The sequence below is a fragment of the Miniopterus schreibersii genome (assembly GCF_964146895.1).
Source record: "Miniopterus schreibersii genome assembly, chromosome: 1".
Classification (NCBI taxonomy): domain Eukaryota; kingdom Metazoa; phylum Chordata; class Mammalia; order Chiroptera; family Miniopteridae; genus Miniopterus; species Miniopterus schreibersii.
Genome location: NC_138101.1, coordinates 166,700,395 through 166,728,236, shown reverse-complemented (window position 1 = coordinate 166,728,236; position 27,842 = coordinate 166,700,395). Strand labels below are relative to the sequence as shown.

Here is a 27,842-nt window from a genome sequence, read left to right as displayed (position 1 = left end):
CTTATGCCTTTGGAATACTAAATCAAGATTTTAAAAGTCATCCATGCTCACAGTCTTGGTCTACCAGACATTCATCTGTCTGAACATGTCTCTAATAACCAAGTCTTGCCTATATCACACTCAGTCGTAATCTGTTTGCTCATGCTGGTCCTAAAATCCACCACTTTAGAAATGGTGGTATTAATGGGGCAGACTCCCAGTATAACTGACAATCTATTGTGAGTTAATATTAATTAGTAGAACCAATTTCCCAAATTTTGTTGATTAGCCAAGCAGTCCAACTCTATTTTTCAAACCAAAGCAAGCCAGCTAAGCCAAAATAGCCCCAATTGTGAGACACACCACGCTCCTAATAAAAATTAATTCACAAGTGAAAATCCTCCAATGATCAGTGATAGAGGGTGCCACATATTAAAACATCTTTCAGTCTCTCTTCTTCCTTCTCATACAAATGCAAAGCTACAGAATTTATAAAATTGCATTTATAGGGCAGGAAAATGTTCAAAGATCAATCAATCAATCAATAAATGCGCCAAAGAATATATGATAAATGAACCAAAGGATATTGGCTATAATCATTAGGTGAAGTTAAAACTTAACTCTTATTATCAGATGGACCAGATGGGTTGAAACACATGATTTTTAGAAATGCCTAGATTACAAATTTTACAGAGGTGGGGGAGCAGTTTCGGGGGTGGGAGTGAGGATGGGGGGCCCAAGAATGATCAGAATACTCTACCTGAGTTGGGACATTTCACAAAACAGAAAAATTAGTATTACAGTCTCCTCCAAAAAAATGTGGTCCTTTCCAGAATAAGCCCTTTCCTTTAGTTCCCACCCCTAGCTCAAGCTTTGCCTAAACCAGGGGTGGGGAACCTTTATTCTGTTTAGGGTCATTTGGATATTTATAACATTATTTGCAGGCCATACCAAATGATCAACTTAAAAATTAGCTATGAAACAAGCTCCTAGATTTATTGAATTTTGAGTTCCATCTGTGGTTGCCTTGGCAGGGCCAGACAGAATGATTTCAAGGGCCATATATGTCCCACAGGCCAGACGTTCCCCACCCCTGGCCGAAACCAAAGGACCAAAGATGTTCACTCAAAAACAAAAAGGGTTGGGAGAATATGGGAAGACAGAGAGGCATTCAAGTAAGATGCTTCTAAATCAATTATTTTTAAACCTGTTTGCCATCAGAATTATCCGGCTCCATCTAGACCAATTAAATCAGAATCAGTGATAGTGGGCCTAGCCATGGCTATTTTTTAAAAGCTCCTTGGGTGATTCTACTCTACCATTCTAAATGTAAAGGTTCTAGAAAATGGGTCCTTAATCAGTGATATTAAGCAATTCCTATTTTTGATGCTGTACTAAGTGAATCAAAAGAAAAAGGAAAGTGGAAGGGTATCATTTAAACTGCTAAACTACGATTGAAGTAAATTATGTTTCATTTTCTACCTGAAAAATAAAACATTAATTTTTAAGTTATAAAACCAACAGTCCTAATTATGCAACCAATTTATTCAAAATTTGGCATTGTAAACTGTTGAGTGTTTTTTTCTTTCTCACATCTAAAAAACTACTATAATCTTGCCACAAGTAAGACTGTTAAACAGAAAACCACAGGCCCCAAATGGTATCACTCTTGATGAAAGCCCGTGATACCAAAACCTAGATTTAATACCTGATTTTAGAATTGCAGTTTCAGCCTGTCCCAGAAACATAATCTTAATCAGTCTGGAATTTCTTATCTGCCTGATAAGACCCCCTTAGAGGAAGGTGTCCTTGCCTGAAATAATCCACTCTTAATTTCTTAGTTCCATCTTTATTCTGCCTATAAAAACCTTCCATTTTGTAGTTGCCCTTCTAGCTGCTAGATGAGATGCTGCCCCAATTCATGAATCACTTAAAGCCAATTAGGTCTTCAATTTGTTTTTACAAAACCAATCAAGATTCTTTCATTAATTCAACAAACATTTGTTAAGCTTGTGGTACATACCAGACACCGTTAAGTGAAAGAAACAATGGCAAATAAGAAACTTATTGGTGACTGGTAAGTGATTTGGCTGAGTTACCTAGATAATTTAGCTGAGACCCGATAAGTGATTTCCCTGCGGCAGGGGTCTTATCAGGCAGATGACTCCACTAGTGTTGAACAGGAAATTCCAGGCTGATTATGTTTGTGGGAGAGGTTGAACTGCAATTAGATCAGGTATTTAGATTTGGGGCTTTCATGAAGCATGAGTGATAAGACTGTAGGCCTGTGTTTTCTATTTAAAAAAACGACAGACCCAGGAAAACTGAGTAACTCACCAAAATGGCTGAAGCCATCATCCTACATACCATCTTCAGCTGATGACAAAAGAAATTAGGAGTGGGGGAGTCAGTTATGGGAAGTTATCAGGAAAAGCACAAAAAACAAGAGTAAGGCTGTTATGCAGATTTAAGGCATTGTCTTATACATTGGTAAGAGTTTCTGGAGATAAGGTCATCCCGCCATCCCCTCTTCTGGGTTGGAGTGGGGAGACACCCTTAAAAATTGAAAATTTTCCTTACAAAGGTAAATGTCTTTTATAAAGGGCAGCTTCCACTTGGTTTCCAAAGCTTCTGCCAAATATCCATTTCTTAAAATTAACCAGCCTAAAATAATCCTTATGCCAAAGAGACATATTTTGGGGTGACAAATTCTGTTCCCCTACAGCTCTTGGGCTACAAATCTGTACAGCATGCTACAGTACTGAATACTGTAGGCAACTCTAACACAATGGTATTTATGTAATGCTTTGTACTAGACAACTACAGCGTCACTAGGAATTTTTTCAGCTCCATTATAATCTTACAGGTCCAAAGTTTGTATGTGGTCCTTAGTTGATGGAAATGTCATTATGCGGTTCATGCCGGTAGTTAACTAGTTGAGGGCAAGGGAGTGCTGGCAGCCATGCAGAGGAAAATAGCAAATGCAAAGGTCCTGAAGCAGTGGGGAAAATTAAAGCATTCCAGGAATTGAGAGATGACTATCACTAAGGCCTACAGAGAAGGGAAGAAGAGGAAGAATAGCTCATAATGAGGTAGAGAGGTAGGGAGATGCAAGATCACACAGGGCCTTCCAGATGATGTTATGGGTTTGAACTTCATCCTCAAAACAATGGGAAATCACAATATAGTTTTAAACAAAGGAATGCCAATCTTTTTGCAAACTGATCTGAACACAGCTAAATTTTTTGATCATATAAGAGTGAAATGCTTGGTCTCTCTAACTCTATCTGGTTCAAGCCTGCACTGTTCCCAGGCCTTCAGGATAATAGCTCCTGCTTAGTCTTGCATATAGATATGCTAATCATTTCAGGAATTCTGCTTGGGGGTTGAGTTTTACAAAAACAACTCCTCCCATTTCTTAAATTGGATTTGAGAAACTACTAAGGCTCTCATTTTCTCAACCAGGTGCGCTCTCTCAAATCAATAAAACTCTCCTATGCCAACCTCTGAATGTTTGTTGGGTATAGACATTTCAAAGCTTTGGGCACTTTAGACTGGGTAACATTAGCACTGTCCTATAAAGAATCCCATGACCAGTATTTCAAGACACTTGGAAGAAATATTCTAGTAGAGATGATAGGATCATCCAACTATCACAGCTCGATCACATCATTTCCATTTTCACTAATGCAAGTTTGGACTGTAATTTAACTTTCCACATAGTGCTTCCTATATGGAAAACACTGTGCTGGTTGGTCATGCTAACTACGTTTAAGATCATTTGACACTTCCCAAATCTCATTGGAAATTAGAAAAGTAACCTGTTTTATTAGTTTATCATGATTAACTACATGCCTTATTTAATGGGTAATGTTTTTTCTGCCCCAAAAGCACTCTCCATCTTCTGTGGAAATGTCTACCAATAATAAACCTCACTACCCCAGCCAAGGGAGCAGATATATGACCTAGCCTGAGCCCTTACCACTTCCTGGCTATAGTGGCTGATCCAAAGGATGGGCACATGACGTAAGTTGGGCCAGTCCTCTAGATTTTTAAACACTGAAGCTTGGAGAGAAGAGTTTTTATTCCTCAACGTGTAGGCTCCATCAAAGTGTGAACCTGGAGAAGGTGATGGCCAAAACCCATACCTGTGAAAGAGCCCAAGGAAAAGCAGAGATCTTGAGAGACAGTACAGACAAGCACTGATGAGAGGCAGCAGTTCTGATTATTATAATACTGTCTAGTCAAGACCCTGAGATCAGCTGCACCTCTAGCTTTCTGGATTAGTCACTTCATTTCTTTATGCTTAAACTAGTCTGAGTTTTGCAACAAAAAAGGAAGAAACATCTAATGCTATAAAATAAGGAGTTAATTGTTGTTCAGTAGGTAACATTTGCATCATTATCTACTGGGATTTAAACATTACTTCTGTCCCACACAGAAAAGAAAGCTATATTCCCAGTAAGATTTTATAATTTTTCCAGAGATAACACATACTATATACACAATAAAAGATTAGGTATAAGGTTTGTAAACATTTTAAACCAGAAATTTTACGATTAGAGCAGGGAAGAATTGAGGTGTACTAAAAGAACAATGAATTTAATTCATGAGACCAAGGTCTTCACTGTGTGTTGTGTTACTATGGCAGATCACTTATTCTCAGTAAACTACAATTTCTTCACTTAAAAACTAGGAACGCTCTAAGTTGTTCCTAAGATTGCTTCCAGTGCCAAAATGACTGAATAATTTTGAGGATATAAAAGCATACTCCTCATTCACATTGTTCCATATTAACAAAGAAAATAGTTAAATTCATTTTTTAAACATAAATTCAACTTTTTTTTTTCCTATTTAAGAATCTAGTCTGGCACTGGCCGGGTAGCTCAGTTGGTTAGAGTGTTGTCCCCAAATGCCAAGGTTTCAGGTTCTATCCTGGTACATACAAGAAATCAACCAATGAATGAATGCATAATTAAGAGGAACAACAAACAGATGTTTCTCTCTCTCCCTCTTCCTCTCTCTCTCTTAAAATCAATAAAAATGTTTTTTAAAAATGTCTACTTTGAAAATACATGCAATTCTCAAGGATCACTACCACAGGCAAAAGATCCCTCCGGACAAAAAATGTGAACCCAAAATGAAGATATTCAAAAGAATGAATACTTGGTATAAAGTGAATGGTCTCTTAAAAACAGGGCTTTCTTTTTCCAATTAAGATATTTAAAACTAGAAATTTTAGATGTCTTTCTTTCTTTCTTGATCCTGCTAAAGCATACCTTGTCTTGTTACTAATTTAGATTTCTGAAAATTCTAATTTAGTAGTCTGCAATACCATAAAGTATTTGAAACTAACTAGCAATGGATGGGGGGACAACAACTCAATACAAACATTAGACAGGGAAGAAATAAAGTGGATTATAAAAAGAACCCCAAGTTAGAAATCAGGAGACCAAGTTATAAAAAATTTTATTTTCATTATTAACTTCCCTCCAAAGGGCAAGATTTCTGATTTAAGTTTTCAGATTCAAATGAGCTAGCTTAAAAGTAGCTTTGCCTCAAAACAAACAAACAAAAACAACTACTTTGGGAAACTTTTCAAAGGCGCATTTCGAAAGTCAGGCCCCGGATCTATTCCACATGTGGGGCGGGGGGCAAGTGTCCCACAAGTTAAATCGATGACACCAAAGATAAACCTCAAATTGAGATTAAAAGCAACGTTACCCTCGTATTGCTTTGGCAATAAAAGGGGAACCTTACTCCAAGTTACGTCCACGACGCTGACCTGGGGACGGGGGGCTGCTTTCTCTCATCTCATTAAATCAAATTTTACCCCAGACCTAACCCCTCCGCCGGCGCCTCGGGAAAGAAAGAGGAACTGAGTCAGGGAAAGAGCGGACCTCCTCAGAGCCCGAGGCTCCACCCCGAGGTCCCGGGACGCCCTCATGAGGCAACAGGGCTCCAGTAGCCCCGGAGGCTTTCGCGGCCGGGGGCCGGGGTTGCCCCTCGGCCTGCGCGTGCCGGTCACTGGCAGGCTTACCTCGGCGTCGTCTTTGCACTGTGGGAGCGAGGGGAACTCCAGCTTCACGTCCTCCATGATCCCGGGGCGGCGGACTGGTGGGTGGGGTGAGAGTAGGAGTTTTTCGCCAGCCCGACCCTCGGGCTGACAGTGGCGGTAGAGGAAGGAGGGCCCGTGGACCGGAGGGCTGACGGGCGGGCAGCGGCCTTACAACTGGCACCCGCAGACCAAAGGGTCCCGGCGACTCCGGCGGCGGCGGCGGCGACAGAGGGGCAGAGGAGGGTTGGGCGGCTCATACCCAGCCGCCATGCTGTTGCGGTCTCCCTCCCCCGGACTCTCCGCGCCCCTCAGCAGCCCAGGCTCTGGTACAAGCACGAGCCCACAACCGTCTTCCCTCTTTCTCCCGTGCCCTCCCCGCTCCGCCCCAGCCAATCCGAGCCCACGCTAGCCTTCGGCCCGCCCCCCGCGGCCGCCAGGTGTCAGCGCGCCGCCGCCCCGCCCCTTCGCGAGAGCGCAGACGCAGGGGGCGGGGCCTCAGAGGCACCTCTGCACCAGCTCACCGGGTGTGCAGGAGGCGGGGCTGCGGCGTGAGGGAGGGAACGACTGAAGGTGCTGGGAAAGGGAGTGGGACAATCCAAACCAGCTGGCCCCTATCCTGACAGACGCAGATCTCTTCTTTGGTACGGGAATGGTCATTACATTCTAGCCACCAGTAGCTGGAAGCCGAAAGGAAAGCCAGTTTCTCCCTTCTCAGAATCCTGTGCAATCTGTGGTGAGGTTATAACCAAGAGTAATGAGTGAAACGTCCATTCTAAAATAGTTATGCTACACATAAAATGAAACACCCATCACTTTTAAGCAAATGGAAACGGTGCTTAGGTATATGACAACTAGAAAATCTCAAGAAATGGCGAATAGAAAAAGTCCTAAGAAAAACGAAATTGATAGCTCACTCAGTAAATTGTACACAGTACTGAAGTCTCTCCCATAATTTGAAATTTATTAATATTTCAAATGGTGATAAAATATGGTTTTCAGAATCTTTTAAAAAGGACTCAATTAATACTACATTGTTAATAAAGATATGATGTTTTCTCTGGGCCTAGGGAGATACCATTATCCCTTTTGTTTTTAAACAGAAGAGGAAAATCAAGTTTAGAAGTAGAACCCACACATTTAAGGTTTGTACACCAAACTGATTCTTGAAAAAACAAACACCACAAAAGTAAAAAAAGCAAGTCATTTATTAAATTGCAAATTACAATGGATACAGTAAAAAGAATCACATGGATATTTGACCTAGACCCCCATCTTATTTATAGTCATATTTATGAAATGCACTGTCAACAGATAGTATAGAAATGGAACTCGTCAGTAATTTGAGTATTAGATGGCTAGCTTCAGTGATCCATTTTCTCTACCACTATGTTTTCTTTTAAAATTATAAAAAGGCATACAATACTCTGCTAGTTTTTAATTTGAAGAATGATTGTATAATTACCCAGGTCATATACTGTTTGGTTTTTAGTGTTTATGAAACTGAAGCCAAGTTTTTTTAACACTTTTTTTTTTTTTTAAATATATCTTTATTGACTTCAGAGAGAGGAAGGGAGAGGGAGAGAGACAGAAACATCAATGATGAAAGAGTCATTGATTGGCTGCAGCCCGCAACCCGGGCATGTGCCCTGACCGGGAATTGAACTCCAATCTCCTGGATCCTAGGTCGATGCTCAACCGCTGAGCCATGCCTGGCTGGGCTTTAACAACACTTTTAATAAAATAATCATAATTGATGCCCAACGATGATTTCCTAATTTGTTAAAACTTTGTCACATGAGAAAGAACTGTGTATAGACAACAGAATTTTTGTTTTGGACATTTCTGACATCAACATCCTCTATGTCAGACACTCTTAGCCTGGTATCCATAGATACCTACAGTCCATGGGTGAGCTTGGGAAGTAATAAACCTTAAGTCTTAGTATGTGCAAAATTATGTATACTTATCTGTGAGTTTTTCTGGGAAGAGGGTCCAGACCATAAAATTCTCAAAAAGGGAACTATCATCTCATATAACTTAAGAAAACTGTCACATTTATTAGCAAATATGACTTTCGATCATAATCTAAAAGGCTATGGATGTGCATGTACAATTTCAATTAATGATTACACAGCTTAATCATAGTAGGTGAAGATTAAATAAGAGATTAACCAAACAATTTATATGCATATGTGCATTGCCCATGAACACAGACAATAGAATGGTGAAGGCCTAGGGTGGGGCGGGAACTGGACGGTAGGGGGGGAAGGGAGGGAAAAACATTTGTAATACTCTCAACAATAAAGATTTTTAAAAAAAGACTTGCCCAGCCGGTGTTCCTCAGCTGTTGAGCATCAAGCTAGATCCAGGAGATCCAGGTTTGATTCCCTGTCAGGGCACATGCCCGGGTTTCGGGCTCGATCCCCAGCAGGGGGCGTGCAAGAGGCAGCCTATCAATGACTCTCTCTCATGATTAATGTTTCTATCTCTCTTTCCCTCTCTCTTCCACTCTCTGAAATCAATAAAAGATTTTAAAAAATTAAAAAAAAAAGACTTTCTGGAAGGAGGATTATATAGGTATAGACATAAAAACATATAACAAGATGCTGTTATGAAAACTGTGGGTACAGTTTTAAAATAAAATTAAAAAGCCAACATAATACAACTTCATCTTGTTTATTAAATAGTTTACTTATGAAAGAACCTAAAGGACTAAGTAAATGTACTCTTACAAAACACAAGAATATATGTAGAACTGAATCAAACAGATTTTATTCAACTTTTTAGGATGAGGAAAACAAATGATAATAAAATAAGTCATATGAAATACTCTTTTGTACTACTACTGCAAACCATTTTCAATGTTTTACAAAATGCTCACACAGCAAATATGAAAATCTACAACATACTCTTTTTATAACTTCTGCTGCAATAAATGCAACATTAACACAAATTTCTTCTGTACCAATCTTAAAAGTAGAAATACTGAATTACTAATTTTTGTTATTCATACATATTTTTATTCATATGCTTTTAATGAGATCATTGCCAATACATACATTATTTTCCTTAACTTTATTTTTACATTAAGCCAATGCCTGTTATGCAGCCATCAAAATCCTTACAGTAAATTACACAGGTTTGTAGTCTAATTTTGACTCTAGCTTCTTAGAATCAGCCACTTTTCTGACTGCTTTCATGAAGTCTTCCTGCACTACAAAATCATGATCAGCACGAATTGCGAACATACCTGTGGAAAATAAGACGACATGACTGCTTTATATGTGAATTATTTATTATAAGAAAACTAAATAATGTAATTCTATGGAGTACATGTGAAGGAGCCTAGATTTACTACTTCTGAATCAGTAGTTTGGATTTGTTAAAAATCACTGTCATTGTTCAATAAATTTCCATAGCTATTGTTAGCATTATTTTCCAAACCAAAAGCTAGAAAACAATGAGACAATTATCTGAATATTTAAAATTCAAATCACACAATCCCTGTATCCAATGGCATTTTGAGAAAAACAAAAAACCAAAAAACAAAAAACCAACTATAAACAAAACATACACATTTTAAGCAGCAGTTTCTTAACTCTACAAGTAGCAATTCCTTAGAAGGAAGGAGCGCATGTATGATTTGGGAAAACACAAAACACCTTCAGTAATTATGACAGCCCTTACTTGTTAATAATCAAAAGCTTAGAGAATAGGAATATTTAAAAAGTGAACAGTATGCTTTAACAAAACTCAGTGCTATTATTCACATATTAAAATTACCCTATTTATATACAAATTGATATTTTTATGACTTTCCTATTCAAGTATCATAATTCAATTTTTTCCTTCAAGCTTTTGCTAAGTTACTTGTCAAATACTTATTGACAAAGAGGTAAAAGTTTTTTGGGTTTTTTCTTTTTAACATGTAGTTGTATCATGGATATAGATTCCAGGTTTTGAGAGGATCTTAATTTCATGATAAGCTAAAGATGATAAGGTATCACCATCTACTAATTAAATGAATCCTGCTAATATTTTCACTCTTATAAAATGAGTGGATTTGAATATATTTCAAGGGTTAATTCCTATCTTCCCTTTTAAAATTTCTGATTCCAAGGAGTCCTGAAAATAGCCATTCTATGTTGTCCTCAGAAGTCAGGTGAATAGAAATGACTGATTTTTTAAATACTGAATAGAAATCTACAACTAAATTAGGTAAGTTATTTTTCCAAACCTTGTGTTTCCAAATCATCATTTAGTGAATGAGTGAATGTGAGATACATTCTAATACAGAAAGTATGATAATTTCTGGATTTGAAAGGAAAAGACCTATAACTGAATATAGTGTATGTTAACTTACAGAAAGATATGTTAACAAAAAAGGTTTGAAGTCTAATTAAATAAAACCCACAAAGAATTTCAGTATGTCTCCAGATGTGAATGTTCCACTCACAGGCTAAAATTCTAATCTACACAGTTATAGCTCTTTGTTGGAAATACTTAAAAATAATTCTCTTACATATGTGGAAAAAATGGAGATCATCATAATTTGATGGTATCACCCTTTAAGCTTCTGTTTGGATTCCATTTTCACAAAAGCAATCTTTTGATAATAATTTGGTCAGTGTACATTTTGTAAAGAGAATGTCATAAATTACTTTTAGTTCCAGCCACATGACAGTTTACCTCTTAATCTTTTTATTATTAGGTCTCTGTGAACGTGATTTACTCTGATTCATGCTGAGTTCTAGACCTACAGATCTTTGATTCAGATACGGAGTTCCAGTATACCCACAAAGATACTCCTACAGAAAAGCCATGCCTAAGAACCCTCTTTAAATATGGTGTGTTTAATTTGCAAGAAATGTTAAAATAAGGCCAAAGGTGATATGGAAAAAAAGAGGAAATCACGTTGCAACACACTGTAGAAATTAATTTTTTCAATTTTAAGATTCTGTGTGGAGGGCAAAGACTAACTGACTCTATGCAGGGCTTTACAGCCCCTTGGTACCACACAAAAAACTAGATCACACAATCCAGAGAGAAAACTGTATTTAAAAACTGTTACATTTTACACAAGTTGTATGAACACAAAATTCACAAATCAATCTCTCAAAGCTTATTACCCACAGACTAGCATCAGAAAACATGCCATCTACTTTGGAGCAGATTCCTCTGGTGCTGACCCAGTCTCATTTAAGCCATGGGTGTGGATGCACCGTTATGTAGTCTCAGGCTTACTTCAGGAGACCAGTATCCTATCACATGCATGTCTTTCCACATTCTACCCTGCAAATCTCATCCAATGGGAAATGAGAGCTGGTACATATTTCAGCAGGGAAATCCTGAATGCATTCTGGAATGTTTCTCTGAGGGTCTCATCAAAATCAACCCCCCCTTGCCTAGAGCAGCATCCTCAATGGTGCACCCTTATAACAGCTTTTCCTTTCCCCATCTTACTTGCCCTGTTCTCTCCCGCTTCTTGCAATCATTCCCCCAAAAAACAAGCACCCAACTCTTTACAAAGCCCAGGCTCTGCTTTTAGGTAAACTCAACACATTTTTAGCAAATTAAATCAAAGTCAATAGCAAAAACTGTACTTTAAAAGCATACCTGCTTCAGTGCAAACATTTCTCAGGTCTGCTCCATTAAAGCCATCTGAAAGCTTCACAATTGCTTCATAATCTGTTTAGAAGGGGAAAAAAGGAAATCAGTTAAAAAAAAAAAAAAAAGACCTTTTTTTGATTTATGCTCACATGGAAAATTTAAACTAAATAGCCTGTTTTGAATTTGATCAGCTAGGCTTCATCTCTGTTAACATTTCACAGTATTAACAATCAAAAACTATTACTTCTGTTAAATAAACCAGCTCCAAGCAGAAATAAAAATACTTCTGAAACTTTAAAACCAAAAAATATCCTCAGTATCTGAAAGCATCTTACTGTTTCTATGCAGTGAAACAGTTATGCTTGACAGTTATGACAGATTATCTGTCAAGCTATAACTCATTAAAACTGTAACCAAATCTTTCATTTGAATAAACCAAGACATCCAAAACCAACTGTAGCAACAATGGAATTTAATCACATAAGCTAAATATAAATATACCAAAAATAGTCATCAGACATAATGTTATCATATGGAATTTTCAAATACTAGATCAAGCATTGGGTAGCTTTTGTTTTGTTTTTTGTTTTGTTTTTTAAATTTAAATATATCTTTATTGATTTCAGAGAGAGGAAAGAAGAGGGGGAGAGAGAGAGAGAGAAACATCAATGATGAGAGAGTCATTGAACAAGCCCACAACCCGGGCATGTGCCCTGACCGGGAATTGAACCCCGATAGCCTGGATCCTAGGTCGACGCTCAACTGCTAAGCCACGCCTGGCCGGGCAACTTTTCTGTTTTTTTGTACAGGCTCCAAGCGGTATCAGATCTATGACAACAGTGATTACTAAGTGACCTTTCTATTCACATGACAGACTTAAAATGAACTGTTGGTTTGGGATAGCAGTTATGGACTTGATATGGAATAGGGAGAGAAATAAGAGCCAGCATAGGCACTACTACAATGTGAGTAACTCTGATGAGATACCCTTTATCAGGCAATCTAGAGGAGGTCAATCTCTATTAGAAATCATACAGATATTCATTAATTAGCTTCATTCATGTTCAAATTCATTGTAAACTTCCTGAGAGTAGGGATTCCCAAGGTTAACACAGTATCTGGCACCTAACAAGCTCAGTAGTGGAAGAAACCTGTAAATTGACATTGTTAGTTCACCTTATCTTTCCAGCTCAAAACTTTCACATGAGCAACGAGAAAATTAGTGAGAGGTAATAATCAACTATTTGTAATTATTCTGGACTATTAATTTCTAAAGGGTTTTTAGAGTGGTTTAGTAATTATACTAGATTCCCTTAGTCTAGGGGTCAGCAAACTTTCTGTATAGGCCAGATATATATATTTAAATATATTTTTATTGATTTCAGAGAGGGGAAGGGAGGGAGAGATAGAAACATCAATGATGAGAGAGAATCATTGATCGGCTGCCTCCTGTATGCCCCCTGCTGAAGATCGAACCTGAAATCCAGGCATGTGCCCTGACCAGGAATTGAACCTTGATCTGAATCATAGGTCGATGTTCAACCGCTGAGCCACCCGAGCCGGGCAATAGTAAATATTTTTTAGGCTAAGCAGGCCATATGGTCTCTGTCAAAACTACTCATTTCAGCCCTGGAAGGTGGCTCAGTTTGGTTGGAGCATCGCCCCATACTCCATAAGGTTTCAGGTTTGATCCCAGCTCAGAGTATATACCTAGGTTTTGGGTTTGATCCCTGGGTGGAGGCAAACCAATCGATGTTTCTCTCTCACATCGACTTACCCCAGCTAAAAATCAATAAAACATATCCTCGGGTGAAGATTAAAACAAAACTAGCCCGGCCGGGAGTAGCTCAGCAGTTGAGCATCGACCTAGGACCCAGGCGATCAGGGTTCGATTCCTGGTCAGGGCACATGCCTGGGTTGCAGGCTCGGTCCCCAGTCGGGGGCGTACAGGAGGCAGCCGATCAATGACTCTTATCGTTGATGTCTCTATCTTTCTCTCTCTCTCTCCTTTCCCCTCTCTGAAATCAATAAAGATACCAAAAAAAAAAAAAAAAAAAAAAAAAGCAGGAGCTTTAAACAACAAAAACAAAACTACTCGCCTGGCTGGACATGGCTCATCGGTTGAGCGTCAATCTAGGATCCTGGCGATCCGGGTTCGATTCCCAGTTGGGGCACATGCCCGGGTTGCAGACTCGATCCCCAGTCAGGGGTGTGGAGGCAGCCAATCAATGACTCTCTCATCATTGATGTTTCTATCTCTCTCTCCCCCTCTCCTTTCCTCTCTCTGAGATCAATAAAGGTATATTAAAAAAAAAACACCCAACAATTTAAAAAAAGACACACAAAACTACTCACTTCTGCTGTTATAAATGGGAACGCGGTCATAGACAAAATACAGATAAATGGTTATTTTATAACAGAACTTTATTTACAAAAACAGAAGGCAGAAAGAATTTGGCCCACAAGCCATGGTTTGCTGGCCTCTACCCTGGTCTAGTCTCTCAAATCTAAAGATAACTATTTTATAACTTCTGTCCTCAAATCTCTAACAATCCTTTCCCATCTTCACTCTGAACTTGCTTTCTATTTCACCTAGAAAATAAAAGCATTCAGAAGAAAAATTCTACAAGTTCCTGACATATTTGAGAACCTGACATCAGCACCTATATATTCTACCTTCCCTCCTATTCTTATAAATGAAGTCTATGTTCATAGACAGTGCCAGTCTCTCTTCAAGGAAAGTGCATTAGCAATTTCTTACTCTCCTAGATCATTCCCATCAGCATAAAAATTAAGTTCTTGTATCTTAAAGAACATTCACCCAAATCCTCATCTCTACTTCTAGTATAGCTCTATTTCTTCTCTTCTCTCCTTTGCTACAGATTTCCCTGAAAGAAATGTCTAAACTCAATGTCTCTCCTCCCAATCTCTCTGAAACCCCATTTGAAGTAGGCTTTCATTTCCACCACTCCAAAGAAATTGATTTTATAAGGTCACCAATGATCTCCACACAGTAAATCCAAAGGTCCATTCTCGGAACTCTTCTTATCTGACCCACCATCAGCAATGGGGGGGAATTAATCCCTCCTTGTAACAATTTATTTATTTACCTTCCGGGACACCACCAGCTCCTGGTTCTACTTCTACCTCTGTGCCTATACCTCTCCGTCTCCTTTGACGGTTCTGCATCTCAACTTCTAGTGTCAGAATTAGCTCAATTCTTGAACCTCTTTTCTATCCACATTCACTTCCTCAGAAATCTCATCTAATCTCAAAATTTTTTAAAAAAATTTTTATGCTGATATCATCCACACTTAAATCTCAAACATAGACCACCCCAAAGAACTACTGATGCATACAGAATTACTAATCTACATGTTTATTTGGATATCTAATTGGCATTGCAAATTTAATATACCCAGAATCAAACTCCTTATTCACCTTTTCAGCTGTGTAAGTCAAAAACCTAGGTTGTCCCTGGTTCTTTAGCTCATACTCCACATCCAATTCATTAGCAAACTGTTACCTCTATTTTAAAAATACACCCAAAATATCATTATACTGCTGCCATCTTGGATGAAGCCAATATCATCTTTGCCTGGATTACTGAAATAACCTCCTAATCAACCTCTTGCTTATCTCTCTTCAGGCAACCAGAATAATCTTATTCAACATTAAGTGAATTTTGAAATATTTACAGATGAAATAAAATAGATATAATGCTGATATTTGCTTTTTATAAATACAGAGGGAAGGTAAGGGGTGGGTGAAATTCTAGATGAGTTTCATCTGTAAAGAGTTAATAATTACTGAGGCTGGGGGATGAGTGAGTATCTGGGGTTAGAAGGTCATTATGCTCTTATCTCTATTTTTATGTATTTCTAATTTTCTACAATAAAAAGTTAAAAATAACAAAGATCATTCCTTTGCTCACAATCCTCCAATGACATCCATATCTTCAAAAATAAAAGTCAAAGGTCCTACACGATGGCTTCAATAAGCCTCTACACAATCTGGTCCCTATTACTTCTATGATTTCACTTGCTATTACTGTCCCATTTACTCTGCCACAGACACTTTGGCTTCTTTGCTGCCCCTAGAATGTTCCAGACATATACCTGCTTCAAAGCCTTCTTATTTGCTGCTCCTCTGCATGAGCTCCCCCCAAATATCCATATCTAGTTCCTTCACCTTTGCAGGTCATTGCTTAAAAATCACCCTCTTGATAAGGCCTTCCCCCTCCCCACATCCACTTAAATATACACGCATCGGTGCCTGCTCCTGGCATTACCTAATCCCCTTTTCTTGCTTTATTTTTTTTCCACAGCACTTATCATCATCTAATATACTACATATTTTATTCATTTTATCTGTCTTTCCTGACAAGAATGTAAATTCTGTATCAGCAGGAATTTTCCAGTTTTGTTCACTGCTATATCCCCAGCACTTAGAATAATTCCTAACATACAGTGGATGGTCAATAAATATCAGCTGAATTTAAGACCACCATGTTTGCTAAATTTAAAACCAGATTCAACAAATTATCAAAGATATACAACAGCAATTTGCTTAATTTACCAAATGTAAATATACGTAAAAATAGGTTATTTTCTTACCTATTTCACCGTGCTTTGTAATGGGACCTGCATGAATTTTCAATATATCTAATCTTGCTTGTTCATTTGGTAAATCAATATCTGAAAATAAGAAATTATAAGAAATTCTTTTGCAGTCAGTTTTGTTTGTGTTTGTTTTTTAAATAAAGTAGGGGGTGAGTAAGAGGTATGGAGAGAGAACTGAACATAGACAAAGGGAAATGGACAACAGGTAAACGCATCAACTCACGTATTTTTCTATCTAATCTCCCTGGACGGAGTAAAGCAGGATCCAGTGTATCTGGTCGGTTTGTAGCCATGATCATTTTAACTCTATGGAGAGTATCAAATCCATCCATTTGATTCAGTAGCTAAGAATAAATTTATAAATAAAAGTTATAGAGAGATTTTACAAAACATCCCAACCATTAAAAAATACACAGGCACAACTTTTATATGCCTAATACCATGAAATGTATTGCCTACATATAGCTATGTAACCTTCAAAATAATCATCTTATGGAATCCTATTTTTTCTCTCTCTTATATTAAGAAATATACTTTCCGGCCTCAAAGTTTCAAGTTTGTTTAACTATGTACCTTTTTATAGCTATCAGATAGTTTTAATAAGTCTGAAAGTTCCCATCTGGTCAAAAATTATGGAACTAAATTATGTGAATCTGATTTCCAATGTTCAAGTTTTTTTCAAAAAATTACTTTTAAAAATAAAAACAATAAAAATCTAATATATAAAGTGCTTATGGTATACCTGACATAAAATTTACATTAAGATAACAGGATACGATGATTTTTCTACAAATATGATGATAAATCCATTAAATATCTTCTCAAATAATTCTACTATACACAGAAATACTGAGACACTAAACATACTTCTTTTCATTCCTAGTTTTCTTGAATAAATGCTGAAAAACCTAATTGCATTCAACAAACTCTAAAATATAGCTAGCTTCACATGTCTATTTCTTTCTCAAAATACATTAGCTAACATTATTTACATGAATAAAAGTAGTATCAGTGTTGTTTTAAAATACCCCAATTTAAGGTTTCTGAGAGACTCTGTAACTAATTTTAAAACACTCTATATCTTCTGAGCAAATGAGTATAATTTATGAAAAGTAATTTTCAAATACCCATTTGACATTGCATTACCTATATTACCTAGCTTCTATTTGTAGAAGTAGGAAATGTATTTAGGATCTTGCCATCACTTTCACAGATTTTGGAGTGGGGGAAAAGCTTTATGCACAGTCTAATGTCCCATCATCCATCTTCTTCAATTATCAAAACTATTGTAGTTTCCTCTCATTCTCAGTAATAAAACAGAGAGGAAAGTTAGTGATTTTTGGAGCAGCCTTATGCATAATCATAACTCATTTACTGCCAACAGTTTTACTATGTCCACTGTTCATAAGATGTCTTAATAAACTAGTGCAAGATCACATTCACAGTTTTAATAGTACAATATACCATTTAAATATCTGAAATACTGGTCTGCTCAAAAGACACAGAATAGTACTATTGTACATCAAATAGGAATTTTGTAGATACCCTTATTATTTTCTAGTACAATAGTCATTTTCTTCCTAGGGATTATCGTAGAGTAATGTGTTCATTCCTGTATTTTCAAATTTCATACTTAAGAGTATTCTTCATTTAAGAGACTATACATACTTGACCTTCAAGTATCCAATGTTCACTTCTTTATGCAATAAACAATGATTTCTTTATAATCTCTTTATCAAATATTACCTCCATTAAAGTTCTCTGAATCTCTCTATCAGCTGAAGTACCTTCAGAAAACCGACGACCACCTAAAAAAATGACATGGAAACTCATGCATTACTCTTTTTTCCATAACTATCATTTAAGAAGACAGAATATGATAGTGTATGGGGTTAAAAACATTAAGATGAAAAAATTAAGTAGTAAGAATTATACTGGCAAAGTTAATGATTTTGGTATAACATTTCTTATTTTGTCAATGTCAAAGTTTATGCATTAAAATTGGTTAAACTTTAAGAATTAAAAAAAACCCCACATCCAATTCATTTTGCTACTTCATACAAGTTCCAATTAGAGAAGAGGGAAAAAAGTTTTTAGATTTTAAAGTTTCCTAATGCTTTCAAGGAAAGTTTAAAATAAAATTTTAAAGATATTACTCTTGCCCTGGCCAGGTCGCCCAGTTGATTGGAGCGTCATCCCATATACCAAAAAGGTTACGGGTTCCCAGTCAGGGCACATACCAAGGTTGCAGGTTTGATCCCTCGTCGGGGAATGTAAGGGAAGAAACCGATCGATACTTCTCTCCCCCCCCCTCCAAAATCAATAAACATATCCTCCGATAAGGATTAAAAAAAAAAAAAAAAGACATTAGTCTTACCGATAGCATCTATTTCATCCATAAAAATGATGCATGGCTGATGGTCTCTGGCATAATTAAACATTTCTCTGATCAATCGAGCACTTTCACCAATGTACTTGTCTACAATAGAACTAGATACAACCTGATTAAAGAAAAAACATTCAGGTAAACATAAGAGGATTCAAATAAAATTTAATTTCAATATCTACAAAAAGAATCTTCCCTTTACCTTTAAGAAATTGCAGTCTAGCTGGCTAGCAACAGCTCGTGCCAAGAGTGTTTTTCCTGTACCTGGGAATGACAGAAATAGTCCTAATTATATGGAAAATAAAACAAACTTTCAAAAGCCTTTTAAGAATGTAATCCTTTGGATAGTAAATTCTGCAAAATGGAAGCTAAATCCTACACAGAATTTCCAGTGAAAATTCCATAGTACTTCTACTTTCAATACTGTAATTTTAAATTTTATTCAAAATATCCCTTGTAAAAAAATTTTTTTTGAGATTATTTTTTACATGTTTTTCATTGATTTTCAGAGCGAGGAAGGGAGAGGGGGAGAGATAGAAACATCAACGAGAGTCATTTATCGGCTGCCTCTGGCAAACCCCCTACTGGGGGTCAAGCCCACAACCCACACATGTACCCTGACGGGGAATCAAACTGAGACCTCCTGGTTCATAGGTCGACACTCAACCTCTAAACCACGCTAGCTGGGCTATCCCTTGTAATTTTATTTTAAGCACATTGAATACAATAACTTTAGAAATATACAGTGTCCCAAAAATATATACACACACAGAATAATTATAAAGGCAGTGTTTCTTAAAATATATTTCATTTCCAAAATAGAGCTATCAGCTGTTAAAGTGTGTATATATTTTTTTGGGACACCCTGTATTTACGAATATAGGCTACAAGAGAAACTTGTTACATTAAAATCCATTGGTCTATCCTGTACATTAAATGGACCTTTAAACCCATGCATCATATTGTATAGTAAGTACTGATTATTTGGAAACTATTGATTCAGTGAGTTATGGAAATCTTTGAAATGTTGGTATTTTTCATTATACAATATTTAAAAATCACACTTGTTAATATCATCACCAATTTCATCCTCTTAAGTATTAATGTAGTAGAAAGCTGTCAAGCTCATAGTGCCAGATATAAGTTTTCAAAACTCTAATTTTCCCTTGAAAGCTCAAATTTTATCTCTGGCTACAAATGGTGTCAGTTATTTTATCATGACAAGCTAACTTCATTTACTTTTGAAAAATGTGTGCCAGATAACCAATAATCAGTCTGAATAACCAATAACCAGTCTGATAACCACAGACTGTCTATAAATTATCCTTTCAGCTACCAACTCAAATAACTGCACAAGAGATTAACTCTCCCATTCAATATGCAACAGAAGTACTTTATATGTATTTTCCATTTCATCACACAGAATAAAGATGTTCTTCAAGTATCAAGATTTAATAACATTAATAATTTTTACTACTTCACTAAGGACATTTTAAAGTGAAACTGGCTTTTTATTTTAATACTGCAAGTGTGAATGGTAAAAAACATATTGACTACTAGCACCATTTCATGCCACTGACTTAACTGATACATGCTACGGCACAAGCAATTTTACCCACATTGCGTTTGCACCATCAGCACAGAAGCCAACACAGTGAAAAAGGCAATTAACATTTTAGCATTATGAAAATAAGTTTTGACCTTGCAGATTTCCTGCAAGAGTCTCAAGGACACCCAGAGGTCTGTGAACCATATAGGACATTATACTAGAATTACAGGGCACGTTAAGAACAGCACACGTCCACTAATATGCGTTTCCCCCCCCAATGAATACCAGTACTGTTTTCAATCTACAGTTGGGAGTCTGCATATGTGGAAGGCCAATTGTATGCATTGATCTATGCCACTTTATGTAGGGGACTTGAGTGTCTGCAGATTTTGGCATCCCTGTGGGACCTAGAACCAATCCCTGAGGATACTGAAGGTAGTTAAGTTTTTGGGGAGTCATAAGTTATATGCAGATTATTGACTGTGTGTGGGGGGGTCAGTGCCCCCAATCCCGTGTTGCTCAAGGGTCAACTGTATATCCTATGAGGCACAAGAGGACTAAGCACTTTGAGAGAACAGCAGACACACATCTCCTATCTCTTCTTATTCCAAACAATTTGGAGGTTGGAACTGTCCACATTAAATTTCCAACTTATTTTTTTTATTCCTTAATTCATTCATTAATGGGGTGGACTTAATTCAATACCAACCTGGTGGTCCATATAGCAAACAGCCTTTTGGGGGTATTATTCCTACACGCTGGAATAATTCTGGGTTTGTAAGAGGTAATTCTATCACCTAGAAAAGAAGTTGCATGTTTCTTAAACACTGGTCAAGATTCTAATGTACTTTCAAACAGTTTAAGTAAAATATCAGTATAGTTAGGTACACATTATAATTCATAATAGATCTATAATTCCATGTTACATAAAACTTATTTATATTAGAAGTTTCTCTTCAGATATCTCTTACATCTAAAATGTTTTTAATATTTTTAAATTAATTAAAAAGTATGCAGTTATTTTAACAAACCACACACTTGACTATAGAGTGATGGTTACACAGGCATATAAGACACATTAGAATTGTACAGTTTAAATTCATGGAATTTACTAAAGGTAAATTATGCCTCAATGAAAAAAATTACACTACAAAAAATCAAAAGACCTATACTATTTTGCATTTGGGAATACAACACAAAATAATTATAAAATGGGGAAATGTGGTAAGTTATAACAGCAACTAAGTAAAAAAGAATATAAAATTTTCATATTGGCATTTTGTTATAGCAGCCTTAAAAAACTCCAAATATTTTCCTTTCAAGATCTTACTACGACTGATTCAAGGAAAGAAAACTGGAGAATAGAAAAATTGAAAATTTGATTACCCAACTTAAACTCTTTATAGTACCAGTAACTTGAGAGAGAAACTTCTATTGAACAGTTGTGTCCACAAGGGGTGACTAAGACAAGCTAAAAGTGTGAGAAATCAATATTCTGAAGCATATGTAAATGAAAAGGGTATTGCATGTGCAAGTGACAGGTGTGTGTGTGTGAGAAAGAGAGGAGAGGTTCTCACACACACTTTCTGCTCCTATGCCTGATGCATCAAATCACTGTAAAAGACAAGATTTCACTGTTCCATGAAGCACTTCTCTTCCTCTGTTGACCTTTCATTAACTACAAAGTGAGAAGAATAGGCTTTAATTTACATTCAGGCCAATGCTTCCTCAACTATAGTCAGAAAACAATTTGGTTACATAATTACCTGGAATGCTTGTTTAAATGCTAATTCCTTTGTCCCATCCCCAGCCTACTATATCAAAACCATGCAGAGGGCCTAGCAATCTGTTTCTTTAATAACAGTTCCAGAAAACTTAATTTACTAAAGTCTGAAAACTACTGGCTTCGGGCTTAAATCAGATGATGTAAACCATTCCAACTATCTTCATCCATTCCTAAATATTTCCATCCTAAATTAGGATGAAATCAATAGGACAATCAATTTGCTTTAAAGAGAACTGTTAAGAAGCCAGCTGTGCTATGAAGCAAGGCAGTCCTGATTGGATTCTTCACCTAAGGCAGGGGTGGGGGACATACGGCCCTCGATATCATTTGGTCTGGCCCTGCCAAGGCAACAGCAGGTGGGACTCAAAATTTAATAAATCTAGGAGCTTTTTTCATAGCTAATTTTTTTTTTAATCCTCACCAGAGGATATTTTTTCCATTGCTTTTCAGAGAGAGTGGAAGGGAGGGAGAGAGGGAGGGAGGGAGAGACACACATCAATTGGCTGCCTCCCGCATGCTCCCTGGCTGGGTCCAGGAACTGGGCCTAAAACTGAGGTATGTGCCCTTCTCTGGAATCGAACCCAGGACCCTTCCGTCTGCAGGCAGACACTCTAACCACTGAGCAAATCAGCTAGGGCCATAGCTAATTTTCTGTATCATTCTAATTTTTAGTATATATGCTGCCAAAGCAAGCATGTATAGCTAATTTTTAAGTTGATAATTTTGTATGGCCCAAGAATGATGTTATAAATATCCAAATATATTTGGACAGAAAAAAGGTTCCCCACCCCTGACCTAAGGGCATCCTAAAGCCATATTTTTCTTAAACTGCAGTAAACAACTCTACCAAAATAAAATATTTAGGGCATAGGTAACTTACTCTCCTATAAGGGTGGGAAGCTAATACTGATAAGGTTATGGGGAAAACTACATTACACCAAATTACCTCCACATTAACAAACACCTATAATTTTCACAGCAAGAAATTCAGTGCTATTCTTCTCAGCAAGAATATTAAATATATAATATTCAGTAACCACTATTTGGACCAAGTAATTTTTCATCTTGTTTCAGCCATCAGGAATCTTAAAACCAATACTATTTATTATTAAGTTTAGGAAACAAAACATACACTACCAACCTCTCTTAATTCCCGAATCTGTTCTGATAGTCCTCCAATCTCAGAATAGGAAACATTCCCAGGGTCTTCATGAGACATGTTGTAAACCAGTGGATCCACCTCTCTTGGCAAATACCTATAATGACAAGGTATGTCTTTTAAATAAAGACAAGGTATGTCTTTTTTTCCCTCAGCCTACAGAGCGTGTATAAATGATTTGCTTGTGTAAGCACCTTTTGGTGATTTTATTTTAAAATATTTAAATTAATTAGGAATTATAAAAGGGAAGGAGTGGCAAAATATTCAGTGATCTCTAAAAACATATTTTGGATAAAATCTTTCCTCTGTGAGAATAAATTAAATAAAGTAAGAAACTTACCTCATGATGGTTAGTGTAGTCATATCCAAAGCAACTCTTGTTCCTGGCTTCAGCTTACTTTTGTCAAGCTAATTTTGTAAAACAAGAGGAGTTAAACACTTAAAAAGGGGAGGATAATATGTAGAAGCCAAATAATCATTTTTACTCTTCAGAGAGAATGCTAATATTAGATCATTAACACCATGCCACCAGAAGAGTATAAACATTAAAATTCAGTTATTTCTATCTGCCCCTTTTGTGCAATCTCAGTGTGAAATGTGAAATCACTAATACATAAAGCCTGAGGTTGATCTTGTTTTTAAAGAAGGAACGGCCTTTAGTATTTTACTTTCAAAGGCTCACTATTTAATATAGTTCTCCTTATTTTGATTCAGGGACTATAGTACAGTGACTTTGGCAATTGGTACCAAAGCACTTATACAGAAATCTGTTAAGTGATCATTTTGGGATAAGGAAAATGGTGTGCCCATTAGATTTATTTTAAAAACTATAGCTTTTGGGAAGAATGTGTTACTTGGTCATAGGAGCTAAGGGGAAATAAACTATTTCCCCTTAAGAGATTTTTAGTAAACTGTTAAAAACAACACAGATACTAAGAGATTTTTAGTAAATAGATTAAATAAAGTAAATTAAATAAAGTAAGAAACTTACCTGTTAAAAACAACACAGACACCATCATTTAATGCCTTTGCTATATGCCAGACACTATGCTAAATACATACTATCCTGAACCATACTAAACCATTTATTGGCATATTTGAGGAGAGTAACTTATTTGGCTAGAAGATTCACCTCACATTCAGGATGTTACTTTTCAAAAATAAAGCTTACTTTTTCATAATTTAAAAAACTGCTTACCAATACAATTTCAGAATCATACAAATTACTACTTTTCACAGAATTTTGCAAAGAGCTCTAAGGTCAGGATTCAGTGCCAATTAAAATGAAGTAGAAGCAGGCAAAATACTAGGTTTGATATAATAGATTAAACTGGAGAAAAAAAAAAGCCAGTAAATGAGGTACTTGAAAAACAGCTAAAAAGAGATCAATGTGAAGCTATTTCAACTATGGGAAATATATACTCTGGCTTTTCTAATATTTTCCAGTTTTCAAATACTCCTTTTCCCTCATACTACCATGAATATCCAACTTTTGTCTCAGTTTACTTTTTAAAATATGCTTTTATTGATTTTTTTAGAGAGAGAGAGAAACATCGATGTGAGAGAAACATTCATCAGCTGCTTCCTGTATGCCCCTAATGGGGACCAAGCTGGAAATCCAGGCATGTGCCCTGACCAGGAATGGAACTGGCAACTTCTCAGTTCATGGGATGATGTTCAACCGACTGAGCCATACTGGCCAGGGCTGAAATGCCAACTTTTGGCATCCAGAGGGCCTGAAAGCAACATAAAAATCCTTTGTCAGACTAGGCATCTAATATTTTGATTTGGAAAATGTCATCCCACTTATAAGGTAGGCAAAATTCTAAGATTAGAGTTAGTCCCTGGGTTAAATTCCATTCTACAGCCCTGTTGTATCAATGTTTTAAAAACTAAACCTGATATAACAAATACTCAGAGAAAGCTCTTCCCGATGATTTTGTAAGTATGCTCTGAGGATACTTCCTAGAGAATAGGGTAATATATAAATTGAATTCAGAGTCTACTAATGATTCAAAACCATTTGTTGGCATTTTTGATAACTGCAAAATGAAATGTAGAGTTATTTCAATTTGCCTATTCTAATACAAATGAACTCATACAAAATCAACTTAAGTATAGTACAGTCTATAAGTAACATTTCTAAATATTTAAATATAAAACGTAGGTAATTGATAGGGTCTAATCCTCTTAAATCCCCTTCAAAAAAAGACATTAAAATAAAATGATCTGAGATATTTTCTAGTTCTAAAAGTCTGTGATTTCTGCCTTGGCCAGTTTTGCTCAGTGGTTAGAGCGTCAGCCTGTAAACTGAAGGGTGTCAGTCAAGGGCACGGCGTACCCTGGTTGCAGGCTCAATCCCTGGCCCCGGTCAGGGCACATGGGGGAGGCAACCAATCCATGTGTCTCTCTCACAATGATGTCTGTCTCTGTCTCTGTCTCTGTCTCTGTCTCTGTCTCTGTCTCTATCTCTCTCTCCCCCTTCCACTCTCTCTGAGAAGCAATGGAAAGAATATCTTCAGGTAAGGATTAAAAAATAAATGAATAAAGTGAAAGTCTTTGATTTCTAAGTGTGTACAGCTGACTGAGGCAACTCAGAACACCAGAAAGTAGAGAATAGCAGGAGTCAAAGCCCACGGTTTTAGTTTAGGCTTCGCTAATAATTAGTTGTATCTTAGCAAATCACCTTTGGGAGTTATGGGCATAATACCTGACCTGTTTACCTCAAGAATTAAATAACTTACATGACTGTACTTTTGCCAGTTATAAAGCACTATACAAATGTAAAGTGTTACCTGTCGACGACAACCCACAACATATCTTGGTCCATTTGTAGCTTTAACAATGACTGGAGAAAGAAAATGAAAGAGAAAATTAAAAAATAGTAAGTAAAAACTAAATATACCCACACTGATGGCAGGTTGAGTTTTATTTCTGTCCTCTAATTAGACAATACACAGTTGAAAGAAAATTAAGTCTATGCAAGAACAGCATCTACCTTCACTATTGTGAATAATAAGCATTTCAAAAGTTGGTGGTGGGAGAGAGAGTCCACTCTTTTTTCTTTACTAATTAACAATGTAATCCACTTACATTTTTCTTCAGTTAATTGCTTAAGTACTTCACCCACAATCTAAGAAAGAAAGAAAAAAGCATCATTTTTTGCCAACAGCTAAAAAACAAAGCAATTACCATCACCCCTTACATCCCAAACTCCATTACCTACCTGCCCAACACTCTGAAGGGCCTTCAGATCATTTTCAGACTTTTCATACTGCTTGGTAAGTTCTTTTAATTGTTCCCTTACTGAAATAATATAATTTGAACATTTTTAATTAAACAATAATCATAGTGAGTCTCAGTTAAGTTCATTTGTCTATTTCACTTTACATATATTTTACATCCACTATATCAAAGCACAAAAGAAATAATGCTGTTTGTAGGTGACATGTTTCAAAACGAAATGTTAGAGAGCATCTTATTTTTATTTTTTTGATCGGCAATACTTAGTCGTTTAAACACATTTTAGGCTATATGCTTAACAGATACTGACACTGTCGACACTTCCAGATTTGCGACTACAAATCCAAATGAAAAGTCAGACCCTTCCTCACCTCTTCACCTACCCACATGGATTATTACTACTCACTGACTTCCTACCCTACATGAGGGCAACAGGTGCGGCGCTCCGCAGAATTCTATGGCTATGATCGTCATTTAATTCACCCACTCAGGCTTTCCCATGAAGGTGTACCGTGAAAAAATCTAAGTGCCCTTTGGCTCAGGAGTTAAGGGGAACGTGTGTGCTTGATGGAGTACAACTCAAAACACAAGAAAAGACGAGGAGGGTTATCACGACCGACGGACTCCTCAAGCTCCGCTACGGCTTTCCGCTCCACTAACACGCCAACTACCCGAGTCTCCCCTTTGGCTTGAACTTACTTGCCCAACTCTCTTCCCTTCCCCGGGAGCCGGGACCCCACCAACACTGCCCTCCTTCCACCCCAACCTTGGCAGCATCCCTGGCCCGCTTCCTCCCCGCGCCTCCTCTCGGCCCCTCTCAATTCCATCTCAGAACTGGGAATGAACGTTCTTTCTGACACCTGGACCAGACTAGGCCGTTTCCACGCCCGAAGAGGCTCTGCTTCCCAATCTCAGGGCCCGATGACAAAGCGCCTTGTCCCTGGACCAAGGCCTTCCCATCGCCAGGGCTAGGCTGCCGGGCTCGGTCAAAGCCTCCGCCTTGTCTGAGACAGAAGCGGGTTCAGGCACGAGACTATGCGTTAAGAACGGTGCACTCACACTCCTTGAGCCGGCCGTCGATCTCCTTGTGCTCCAGCAGCTTCTTGCGGTAGTCCTGAAGCGCCTTATCTCTAGGGTCCGCCATGATGAGAAGCCGTCGCTCATAGGGGATGCTGGGAAGGGCCATGGCCGCCCGGGCGGGGCAAGGGGCGGGGCGAGGGAGGACGGCCTCCCTGAGGGGGCGGGGTCATGTGTGGCTCCGCCCCTTATGTTGGCCCCGCCTCTTCTCCTTTCACCAAGGCCCTAGGGCGTCGGCATGCACCAAAGGAGGCCTCCGGCTACACTGCCCCCTGCTGGCCGGGATGGATAAAGCAGGGTGCTGTTATCCTGGGCTTTCCAAGAGACCTCGGTATTCTTAAGTCACTGCCCTCCTGGAACCACAGAAGATTTT

At 37.5% G+C, this 27,842-nt stretch overlaps 2 protein-coding genes across 3 annotated transcripts in view; both read right to left on the bottom strand.

Annotated features, from left to right (window-relative positions):
• Nucleotides 1–6,424, bottom strand: part of STYX (serine/threonine/tyrosine interacting protein) — a 36,613-nt gene extending 30,189 nt beyond the window's left edge. The window contains exon 1 of one of the 2 annotated variants that reach the window (XM_081155522.1): nucleotides 6,020–6,424. In XM_081155522.1, the coding sequence (XP_081011648.1) occupies nucleotides 6,020–6,076 (57 nt within the window). In that variant the 5' untranslated portion in view covers nucleotides 6,077–6,424. The remainder of the gene's footprint in view (nucleotides 1–6,019) is intronic. The other variant, XM_081155523.1, reaches the window with a different exon arrangement.
• A 2,363-nt stretch (nucleotides 6,425–8,787) lies between these two features.
• PSMC6 (proteasome 26S subunit, ATPase 6) lies at nucleotides 8,788–27,590 on the bottom strand. The gene is made up of 14 exons (XM_081131521.1): nucleotides 27,452–27,590; nucleotides 26,376–26,455; nucleotides 26,243–26,282; nucleotides 25,945–25,997; nucleotides 23,490–23,557; nucleotides 23,132–23,246; nucleotides 20,914–21,001; nucleotides 18,858–18,919; nucleotides 18,647–18,770; nucleotides 18,016–18,077; nucleotides 16,493–16,613; nucleotides 16,264–16,344; nucleotides 11,654–11,725; nucleotides 8,788–9,287 (listed from the first exon to the last, which is right to left on the bottom strand). The coding sequence occupies exons 1-14, from the start codon at nucleotides 27,576–27,578 to the stop codon at nucleotides 9,169–9,171; spliced, it is 1,212 nt and encodes a 403-aa protein (XP_080987647.1). The 5' UTR covers nucleotides 27,579–27,590; the 3' UTR covers nucleotides 8,788–9,168.
• Between the last annotated feature and the right edge of the window lie 252 nt (nucleotides 27,591–27,842).

Bases quoted from the DNA above. Each gene is read 5' to 3' on its own strand.
- PSMC6 (XM_081131521.1), bottom strand. From the start codon at position 27,578: ATGGCCCTTCCCAGCATCCCCTATGAGCGACGGCTTCTCATCATGGCG. The intron at 23,558-25,944 runs GTAACACTTTAC...TTACAAAATTAG, and splicing joins TTGTGGGTTGTCGTCGACAG to CTTGACAAAAGTAAGCTGAA. The intron at 18,920-20,913 runs GTTGGTATTGAA...TGTCATTCCCAG, and splicing joins TTTGCTATATGGACCACCAG to GTACAGGAAAAACACTCTTG.